This window comes from Megalops cyprinoides, chromosome 19 (assembly GCF_013368585.1).
Source record: "Megalops cyprinoides isolate fMegCyp1 chromosome 19, fMegCyp1.pri, whole genome shotgun sequence".
NCBI classification, from domain to species: Eukaryota; Metazoa; Chordata; class Actinopteri; order Elopiformes; family Megalopidae; genus Megalops; species Megalops cyprinoides.
Window position 1 is genome coordinate 6,995,989 of NC_050601.1, and position 11,677 is coordinate 7,007,665.

Here is an 11,677-nt window from a genome sequence, read left to right on the forward strand (position 1 = left end):
TTCTTGCGTGTCCTGCAGAACAGCGCACAGTCGCATCGCGATCAGACGCGCGCGGGCGCCATCTCTTACACACTGCCCTGCCAACATAGTTTCCTTTCTATTTATTCTTATTAGACGGAGAAGACATTGAGATAAATGTTATTGTCCCTAAGCCTAACACCAGAGTCCAGTCCCTTCCAACAAAATGCGGTTTCTGTTGCATTAACGCATTAAGGTTGCGTTCATTGTATTTTTTTCCATTCATGATGAGAGTGCATTAGAGACCGGGAAACGTTATGCATTCTTGTAACTGCAAATGACTATTTACTGTAAATATCCAAAGTGTCATGTTACCCACGTTTAACACTGGAATAAGGTCGTTCATTTTCCACAAGGACACTGTTCTTTAGAGATTTACTCTACATCTTTATCCATTGGCAATAGAATTATTGTAGGTAGAATAGCAACACTTCCACACATTATTACTTCGAAATATCATGTCATTAGGAAATTAATGTAGCACTCACGCAAAGAATGCGTTTGGCTGTATGCCTGCACTTTCATGTGTCCCCGCCCTGGCACACACGTGTAACTGATCATGCCTCCTGCAGCCTTGCTGGGTGCTGGCACGTGAGAGTGCGGAGGTTGCACGTGTTTTGCCACGCGAGGGGACAGACCCTACTCATCATTTCACGTCGAAAGGGACAGATAATTGCACAATAATGTTGCTGACTGATAGAAAGTCGGCGGTGCATCTAGCTGGATCACGACATTTTACTTTGCAGTAATACTAGCCAGGTAGCCAGTTAACGTTTTTTCAGTATTTTGATGCTACTTGCACAGGTTGATAAATATTACTGTCACATCTGTGCTCATACATTTCCTGTGCGCCTCCTTTGCCTCATATAGCGAGATAATATATATCTCGCTTTATGAGGCAGAGAAAGTCATATAAAACCACTAGTCCCCGGTGGCTCTTTGTCAGGTTCCCTATGCGCGCTATCCATAGAGCAAGCAGGCTACCCACCGAATACAAATCTGTCTAGGACAAAATGTACTTTCTGTCATCACGTTCCCTCGGAATGTATACAGGCAGCGTAATGCATAATGAGGGGGATCGGCACCTACGTCGACCAATAGACATGAAGGGTATGGAATAGATATAGCCCCGTCTTTGTGTAGAAGTAATATTCATGTGTAAGGCGCAAATGTGACCTATCCGCACTGGGGGGTGGTGAATATTGCGAGGAGGCGGGGAATCGGGTCAAGCGCAGGAGTGGCAGTGCAGTGTTGTTGTTTGGTCTAAAACATTGCTTTTGCCAAACAGGTTTCCCGGGCACAGAGGTTGGCAGCCTAAATACAACTTCACGCCTTTGTTTAGCTTTCATTCACGCAGTATCATCTTTACACCTGGCGAGACAGAAGCTAACAATGCCGGTAGAGACGACGACCACAGTGGCTCCGGAGCCCAGGTCCGATGCGCAGCGGTCGTTCCCTTTCGTTTTAAAGAAGATAATGGATATTCCCCCACCGAATATTCTTGAGGATGGCGATGACGGTAAGGCTTTGGCTGCATGTCACGAATACGACAAGTGCATGGATCAACCCGTCCGCAAGCAACAAAGCGCACCCTTTTGAGCGCAATATGAGAATCTGGAGAGCTGTCGCTGAACAGACGCATGTACTAGCCTACATGCACACCGATCTGAATCAGCCAATGGTCTTAAAAAGTTAGTGACTGGTTACTTGTTAGCTAGCTAGCCTGTCCTTTTTTAAAAGCACACTAATTAGGTTGGGTTGGCTTGCTTGTCTGTTGTATTGCTGTAACTTCACGGTAGCTAGTTATGCATGTGGGTTGACTAGTTACTTATTCTGGTGCCAGTGTCCTTCAGTGTAATGAATAGGTCAGCCGTTAACATAAATATGTAGCTAAGTGTAAATTATTGCACTTTTGCTCTTGCTAAGTGGTTTATTAGAATTGTTTTTTTATTTATTTTTATGGCCAGATCTTCATGGACAAATGTTTGTATAAATGAATATCATAAATTTAAATATTACGTATTGAAATTGCTTTAATTGACTCGAGTCGAAATAGCAATTTGGAATTGTAATGTTATATTTATTAAACGGTCATTTTTTCCAACTTCGTATCCCAGAATGTTCACCGTCCAGATCATGCAAACCATGTGATGTGTTCCTACAATAAAAGATAAAGTGGCTTTGTGTTTGTTTCTGTCCCACGAGTCTGCAGTTGCTTCCTCGCTCTGTCATCCACTGTCTATTCTTAATCAAATGTTGCTTCGATATTCCCCATTATTAAATAATCGTTGTACTACGTTTATATTAACCAAAATGTATTTAGCTGTGTTCATCACATACAAAAATACACATTCCTTTGTCCACTGGAAGAGCATGTTTTGAATCATCATTAATATGCAATTGTGTTCAAGATTCTATAGAAACTAATTATTTAAGTAATGGAACTATTTAGAAAGTCATTTGAGCTGTCGCTAATGACTATGAAGTAACCATTAAAATCTGTAAAAAAAAAATCCCTTTAAACTGATATGGTGGTGAATGTAATGGGGAAAATGTATAGGTAAAAGTAAGGCTTTAAATTAGATATACTGTGTCCTTACACTGTGCAAACACAAATGGCCATTACAGAGAACATTAATAGCTGGGTCTCAGGGGAAAATTGGAGAGAAAACTCAGTAGCATGGAATCCTTGTTCCACTCATGTGAGACTAGTTTTTCGGAGGTTCCCAAAATATGTATTGACTTTTCACCCACCTCAATAACTATAGTGCCAGTCACCAGTCAGGAAAGTTTACTGATTTTTACTAGCTGTTTTACTTAGTCTTGTTTTAGCACACCATCTCAGGGAACACCCTGGAGTTTACTTTTTGCCCCCCATTAATTTGGCGGTTCTCAGCGAAACATCCATAAAACAGCCTCAGATTCGCTCGAGGAAAAAGCCAAAACTCCGGCTGACAAAATAAATGACAGCAAGCTTTATTGAATCCCCCATCCCTCTTAGCAAAAGGCAAAAAGTTAATCCAAGTGTGGGAAGTTACTTGAGTTGGAATATCAGGTACAATACCCTGGGGATGTCAGGAAAACTTCTGCTGTATGAATGGTGGTGTTTTTATAGAGCACTTTGTTTTGTGTGCCCACATCAATGTCAGTTTTAATCTCCTACCTCCTATCTCATTTCTTTCTAACCACACCCCCCAACACCCCCCCCCCTCCCAATTTTTCTCTCTCATTCCCTCTGTCAAACACGCTGTCAAACACTCTGCTTCTCTCACTCTCACTCCAATCCGCTTACTCATCCTGTCTTCTCCCCGCCCCCTCACAGAGAAAGACAAGGAGAAGCTGTGTTCAGAAAATGATGGAGAAAGTGGGGGAGGCGGGGGCAGCGCTGGGGCGGGTGGGGTGTCAGCCTCCCTGACGCCCGCCATTTGGGAGAAGACCATCCCTTACGATGGGGAGACCTTCCACCTGGAGTACATGGACCTTGATGAGTTTCTGCTGGAGAACGGGATCCCAGCGTCCTTGGAGGAGGAGCTGCAGAAGAACCTAAGCAAGGAGCACGCCAAGGGGGAGGCCCCTGTCCCCCTGCTGTCATCTGTGGAGCTCGATCAGGGTGTAGAGGAAGAGGAAGCCGACACTGTGTCTGAGTCCACCAGTGAGGTCCCAACCAAAGTTGTCACAGGTGAGGGGACAGGCAGGGGCTGACAGATAGACATAAGGCACTGTATACACAAGACATGTCAGCACGTGCAGAGGTCCACTAGGCATAGTGCTGAAACACAAACAGGTTCACCTAGGTGGTTTCTGATTGGATTAAAAAAAGATGTCAGTTTGACATCCACCCTCAGGGAGCAAACACATAGAGGGTAATCAAAGATGCATGCTGGTTAAGTCGAATGTAGGTAAAGATGACTCCACGCTCTGGTAAGTGGAGATGAGCAGGACTGATCACGGAATGGCGCTCGCTGTAAACGTGTCTCTCTCCTCAGAAAAGAGCAAGGAGCTGGAACGTGCTACCCCGTCCCCGGTCAACCCGGAGGACATCGACGTGGATGTGAACTTCCAGCCAGACCCCACAGACCTGGTGCTGTCCAGTGTGCCGGGGGGTGAGCTGTTCAACCCGCGCAAACACCGCTTCTCCGATGACGAGCTGAAGCCACAGCCCATGATCAAAAAGGCCAAGAAGGTGTTTGTGCCCGAGGAACAGAAGGTAAGCGTTCCCCAGCGGGGGTAGAATGGGGACAATGATTTTACCCCAAAAATATATGGTGAATATGACCTGAGCATAATGAATCATAACAAAAGTAGACAACCCTGCAAGGAAATCACACTTTCAATCTATTTTCAAATAATCAACAACCATAGTTTTCAACTCTAAACAAGTCTGTTACACACTGCTGTCTGTATTTTATGGTTAGAGTCATGCGTCTAGGTTTAATGAATATTTCATCAAATTGCCTAAAAAGTAACTGGGCTCCCAAGCGGCTCAGACAGTAAAAATACTTGCACCAAGCACAGACTTTGCCCTCTAGCCTGGGTTTAAAACCAGACATGTCATTTTTTGACAATACACCAGCTGAACAAATTAGCTTGGTCCCACCGGGGATAGTGGTGGGTAGGTTTCCCAGACCTCTCAGCTCTTTGCTCTTGGCTCCCTGGCTTGGGCACGTGAGAGTTACTTTGACAGCATCAGGGGGATTCACCCATCCTTCAACAGCGTTTGCCTGCTGGTGCACTGTGGGACCTTTAGTGTGAAAAACAGTCACGGTAGCCTTTCGCAGAATTGCCCTGCACCTTGCCCTGAACTTCTCAGTGGGTTCAGTGGGCCGTATGTGAATTACATGTAAAAAGCCACGGTTATGTTAAAAATTGTAGCAATTCTGTTTTCATAGTGTGTAGAAGTTGAGGTGATGGGGCTGGGGTTTGTTGATTAACATTCTCCTGCTCTCTCTTTGCTCTTTCCCCTCACCCTTCCACCCCAACACCCTCTCAGGACGATAAGTACTGGCAGAGGAGGAAGAAGAACAACGTGGCAGCCAAGCGCTCTCGCGATGCGCGGCGTCTAAAGGAGAACCAGATCACGGTGCGGGCCGCCTTCCTGGAGCGGGAGAATGCGGCTCTGCGGCAGGAGGTGGCTGAGCTGCGTAAGGACTGCGGCCGCTGCAAGAACCTGCTCACCCGCTACCAGGCCAAGTACGGGCCGCTGTAAAGGACAAAAAGAGCTGCACACCTGTCGGTCCGTTACCCTCGGTCACCCGCTGGCTGGTGCACACAGCGACGCTTCAGAACATCTCTTTCTGTCCTGGTCCCTGGGCTGAGCACAGAGCACTGTGTCAGTTTCAAAAAAACAAGAAAACTCCACCCACAAGACACGTGAGGCCCTGCTAACACACAGATGGTAACAAACCAGTGTGCATGGGGGGGGGACGAACACGGAGCCTGGGGTGCACACTCAAAACACAACTCGTGGCAGACACAGGAAGTCGGAGAGGTGCCGGTTCACAAATGAACTCACACTGACGCATACACAATACAGTACCAGGTTGCCTGTGGTGGTTGTTGCAGGCAAAAAAAAAAAATCATAACACTGAACCACCAGCCAGCTTCCTTATCAGTGGAGCAATAGGTCAGAATCATGCTCTGACTGAGCTTGATTAAGTCAAAACAGGTAAATGCAATACTCTTTCAAAGCATGAATACTTTGAATAATGAATAGTAAATCTTTTCATTCCCCCGTGTCTTCCTCTCTTTCCACTGCTGTGATAAGTGACTGTTTTTCTCCTCTGTTCGAAGTACTCCTGTAGAGACAGGTGGAGGTCATATAAGCAGTGATTGATTCATTGATTAGTGCTTGCAGGATTGCTTGATCCTGGTGAAAGAGATGACTAATTAATAGTTGATAAGTCAAAGAAGACCGTGGGATCATAAAAAGACGAGACAGTGGATGCAAATGAAAAAATGTGATCGAGAGCTATGTGTCCCTTGACTGTGATGGTACCTTGAGAATTGCATTCATCATTCATATGTGTGTGTTTTTATAAGTATATAGCTAGACTTTTTATTTCAAATGCACCACTTAAAAATGTAATTTCTGTGTGAATTTCTTTTGCACTCTTAGCAGTTTTGAAATCATCTCATGCAGAAAGTTTAAAGATGGGTTGGAGGGGCAAAGAAAGGGAAAATACATTTTTTATGTGGCACGTGGGGAGTAGTTAGAAATAGCCTGACCTACATTGAAGCGATTTTGTTCCATATATAGATGATGTTTTTTCGCAATAATGTAGCTATCAGTCTCACCCCTGTTTTTAACAGGAATTTCTTTAAATGGCTTTGAGATTAGGAAGCGGGTGGAGACTGTTTCTTTTATATGGCAGATGAAGTCATGTTTTGGGCTTTCTTCAGGATCTTAGGCGGTGTATATAGTGTGAAAGTTTGTTTTATTCACTCAGTGTAATACAGGGCACTAGGCTTTGTACTGCAGTGTAGTCCATTAGAAAGATCTCGTATTTGAGCCCTCACATAAGTAGTTGCTACTACCTGCTTAAAACCCCTGTAAATATCTGTGTTTTGTCATATCTTTCTAAAATTGTCAATATTGTTGACAAGTGCAAACAGATGATTCGGTCAGAAGTGAACATTTAAATCTTCACTTACAAATCTTTGTATAATGAACAAATGACCATGATCAGTGCAGTAGATATCTGCTTGATATATATTGTTGTGCTATTCTTATTCTTATCTATGTTCACTGCAAAAAATAAGCCAGGGATTTCTGTGAATGACTTACAGATTCAATGTATTGTTGGAATTGAATGGGTTTTTAACTCACACTGGAGCTGGGCTGTATTGGAGGACTTCAGTTCCAACTGATCTCTTGCTTACCTCATTGGACCTTTAAATTGAAGTATTTAACATCAGCTCTGTCATAGTGGCAGTTAAAAGAATGCTGAAACGAGATCAGCTGAATCAAAATGCACTGAGGCAAAACCAGAAACGCAGTGGTTATTTCATGCCCACAAAAGTCTGGGGGTCAGTTTACCCAATTCTTATCCTAACCCATTCCATTTTTAGTGGGGGGAAATGAAACTGATCCAGGGTTACTGTGTGGGAGAGGAATCATCAGTGCAGACCCTAGTTGAAAACTGGGTTTTTCTGGGTCAAATAAACATGTTGGTTTAACAAAAGGACCCAAAACCCTCAAGTGTCTTTGGTGTTACGGCTCAGTGCTCCATTTGCCTAGCTTCACTGGTGGGTACATGTCAGAAAACAACCTTTTCTTTGTGGCCAGTCTGCTGCAAATTGTCTGTGGAGCTTTCCAAGAAAATTTTGAAATGGCTTCCAGTTTGTGCTTCCAGTGCAGGCTGCTGGTAATTTGTGACAGTACCATGTGTTCACCAAATTAACTTCATTTTAGAGATGTACTGAGAATGTAATCACCTCAGAGGGTACTTGGAAATCTTTTTGAATAAAACAAAGTCTGAAACTATGTCAAAGAACTATTGTAGTGATTTTGGACAAAAGATTGTAAGCCTTGTAAGTTTCAAAAGCGATGGACCACAGGTGTTTCTCCGATTAACCTGATCTTGCATTGATAACAGCCGTAGTAACTGTAACTCATCTAGATTGTTTTGAGTACTTTGAAAAGGCTCACGTGTCTGCATCGAACTTACAAGAAATTAAGCCATGTATATGCATGATAACCTGAAACAGTTTTCAGTGGTAGCCATTATATTTACTAGTGTTTGTTTGAAAATGTCTGTTTGGAGTGTCAGGAAGCATGTGTGTATTAGGGTTGTGACCTTGTGGCCTAATCCACAATTCTTCTGGAGGTTCAAGTGTCTTATTTTCTTTCATCGAAAGTTTTGGAGACATGATTATGATCCCTTTACTGAGTTTAGTTAGTTACTGCTTTTGGGGTATAGGACTTATCTCCCTTTTTGGAGTATTTTCAGTGGTACTGTGTCACAGTCACTCTCTCTCTACACCCTGATTTGCCAAAAATGGACCTCAGTCTGAATCCAACTTAACTCATGCTACACCTGACTCTGTTACTCTTTCTAAAGAACTCTGGGTACTGTGACATTGATTTTTTTTTTCCTTTATTAAACATTTTTTTTTTCCTGCGACAACTTGTCAACAACACTTTTTTTTTCCCACTTTCTAGGCTCAATTTACAAAGAGTGAGAAGGAAGCAGGGAAACAGTGATACACCTCATATGTGATGAAAGGTCAGAGATGTGGAGGGCCTGAGCAATTATGTGAGGCTAATTATTGTACATCACAGTCTCTTTCTAATGTAGATATTGATATAATCAGCATTATGCATGGGCAGTGTGGCTATGAATGCTGATTCAAAATTACACTGTGGATTGAGAATGGTCTAAATTGATCGCTTAAGATCAGGCTGTGGGCAATGCTGAGTTACAGGACACAAATCAATAGTTTTACCTTGAAATTAAGATTCCTGCAATATAGCAGTTATTATGGCTATTGCACAGTAATAGAAAAAAATCCTTGAGAAAACAAAACATATTCTCCATTTAGGTCACTCTTGTTTTTTTTTTCTCAATATTTGAATGATGTGCATTTCCTGGAGTGGGTGAGTTTTCTATGAATATTTTATTTTTGCATTTTGTCTCCGCAAGTTTTGTATTTTACGGTGTGACCACAGTATGTCATAAATGTTCAGTGTCGGCCACATTAATAAAGAGTATACAATATTTATTCCCTGCCAGCTGTGGTATTTACCTTCCTCCTGTGCGTCCCAGGATCACATTCACGTGCCCTTTATCAGCCTTTTGTTTGTGCTGTGCCGACTTCAGCGAGTCATCACTGACCTACTGAGTCAGACCGCTGTTTTGAGAGGCAGTGAGATGCACAGTGTTAGCAGCGGAACAGGAGGACAAAGGAATGTTCTCCGTTTCACACACAAAACATTCCACTATTGGCATTTAGCAGATGCTCTTATCCAGAGCGACTTACATAGGTTACAGTTTTTTCCTTACTCATTTATACAGCTGGATATTTACTGAGGCAATTCTGGCTTAAGTACCTTGCCCAAGGGTACAACAGCGGTGCTGCAGCGGGGAATCAAACTGCAACCTTTCAGAGTCCTGCTCCTTTCCACTATGCTATACCGCACGCTACAACACAAAGCCATTTGTTTGATGTTCACGTTTACAATTGCGCCCCCGCCCCCCAGTTTATTATTCTCGACATGTTCAGTATGTTATGCAACATCTCTCCCTTGTGTGCACGAATTACGTAACTGCAGCCTGAAAGATGAGGAGGGGGGAGTGTGAGGAGGGAGGGAAAACGATGCACGAGTGAGCTGGTAGGAGTGCAGAAACATCAACAACAAACAGTCACCCTCAGGGGTTAAAGCTGGCACTGAGGGAGCAGTGGGAGGTGTCAATTTGCTTTTTTGAAAAGTGCCACCAGGGAGCGCAAGCTCTGAAAGATTACTTTGATCACAGATGTGGAAAAATCAAGTCATGCTTTTACAAAAAAAAAAAAATTAAAAAAATAAAATTCTAAAATACATCTAAAATCCCATTAGTCATATGTAAAACATTATTTAAAATATGCAAATGTATTTCTAATCTCCAACTTGACGGGAGACACAGTGAGAAGAGTACAGGCTTAATTATGTGTGTGGGAGTGGGAGGAATTTTTCAAAAGGGCAAATTAAATCAAGTGTGTCTAGGAATAACCGATTCTGTCGTTCTGGTATTAAAACAAGGCCTGAATTATGAACTGGCATTGTTGTTACATACCGAGCAATTTTCATCTATCAGATTGAAATAAAATGGACAAAATGACAAGACAAGCAGATTATTTCTCATGCTTATTTTTGTCATCTTTTTATTACAAACTTAAAAAAAGAATCTGATACAATAAGAAACTGCAAGAAGTTTGTCCCTTTGGAGGGTACACAGAAAACAGGTCATTGCATTTCAGTTGTGAAAGATCCATGTAATTCTACAGGGTGTTACAGATCAGATACAAAATAGGAAAATTATAGTAAAATACAGGCAAAAAAGAAAACACTAATATATTTGAATACATTTTAATATCTTATTTTCTTAAATGTTAAATTTTCCATATAAAATTAATCTTTTTTCTTTTTTCAACAAAATTGTTCCAGAGAGCCAAGGAAAACAAAATAAGCAGATGTGTGTAAAAAAAAATACATTTACCCTCAGATCAACCTTGGCTATATAAAGTCCTTGTGTTGACCAGGTTTAAAGTAGCTGTTCTTTGCACAATAACTGTCCCCTCAACCTGCGTATTTTTGTCTGAGCAGGATTTAAAAAAAAAAAAAAAAACAAAAAAAAAAACACTAAAGCTAAAGTTATATCAGCAAGACTAACTGTAATTCCAATTTGCAACACAAAGCTAAATGAGCCCATTAAGCCCACAAATCATAACTTCCCATTGATGCAGTTTGACTCTGTAGAGGTTATATTCTCCTTCCCATTCCAAAAAATTTGAAATGACTGTTGTGACTTGAAATTGTGTTGTCTCCAGGCAGCAGCACAATACTGCATTTTCTGCACTGTCTTGGGCATTGGAAGCTTCCAGAATCCTATTGACCAGATGGAATGATTAAGTGATTGGGAGCTCAATGAGCAATGGGAGCCAGAACACCTTTTTTCAGAGTTTGGGAGTATAGAACAAGAATCAATGAGCGTTTGAACAAGCGCCAAAAATATCCCTACTCCAGAGCTCTCCATAATCAGGACTGACCGTCACTGATCTCATCACATTCATTCCCATAGCCCCATGCGATAACAGAGCAACATCATATCAAAATGTACTGCAATTTGTATGGAACAAGTCTCATTCCCAAGTGTTGGGCATGCAAGCCATCCCCAGTTGATTTACACTGCACTGGAATAACTGCAGTCTGATGGATATGGGAAGGACCAGAGTGATCACAGATGCATTTATGCATAAAATGAAATACTATGGAATTCCGTTCAGATAAGAATTTGACATTCCCTCTGGAGAAATGTGAATTTGACCACCCTTTCCCTCGCCAAGTTCAGCACAGGAGCGTGCTGTGCAAGGGGAAGAAATAGAAGTACAGGTGGAGAAGCTGACATGGAAGTGGAAGCAGAGAACGTTTCATACACAAGATGAGAGGAGACCCGTGTACTAAACCCATAACTGGAGAGCAAAGAAGGGGGGGGGGGGGGATTTTGAGAAATGGGTGGTCTGGCCACACAAAGGTAGGAATAAAGTCAATGAAGCAAAAGAGTGAGTCACATTTCTTGCTTTTTTGGCTTCATACAGACTGAGGGGGAAAAAGGCAACCAGTTGGGTATTCAGACTGCCTGGGACACACAGACACGCTGACAGACCGGTTAGGGTGTTACTGTAAACATCCTGCTCTTTAAACTCACCAAGAAACAACATTACAGACATTTACCCGTCTTTTATTGAACAATTTCTGTACAAGGTACAATACACATTCAATACTTTTATATACCTTTTATTTTTTGTTTCATCTTGCATATATATTTATATATTCTTGAAAAAATAACTTCAGCACGTAAGAAACTAAACAATGAAAAAAAAATTCTTAATGTAAGAAATATATACATATTTATATTGGTATAGTATATATCTCTTACTTTTACAAATGTCATAGATAATT

General features: G+C 41.9%; 1 protein-coding gene across 1 annotated transcript; it reads left to right on the plus strand.

Annotated features, from left to right (window-relative positions):
- Window positions 1-778: 778 nt before the first annotated feature.
- tefb (TEF transcription factor, PAR bZIP family member b) lies at window positions 779-8,741 on the plus strand. Its single transcript, XM_036552331.1, has 4 exons — window positions 779-1,537; window positions 3,341-3,697; window positions 4,005-4,225; window positions 5,009-8,741. Exons 1-4 carry the CDS (start codon window positions 1,411-1,413, stop codon window positions 5,222-5,224), a joined length of 921 nt encoding a protein of 306 aa, XP_036408224.1. The 5' UTR covers window positions 779-1,410; the 3' UTR covers window positions 5,225-8,741.
- The last annotated feature ends 2,936 nt before the right edge of the window (window positions 8,742-11,677 follow it).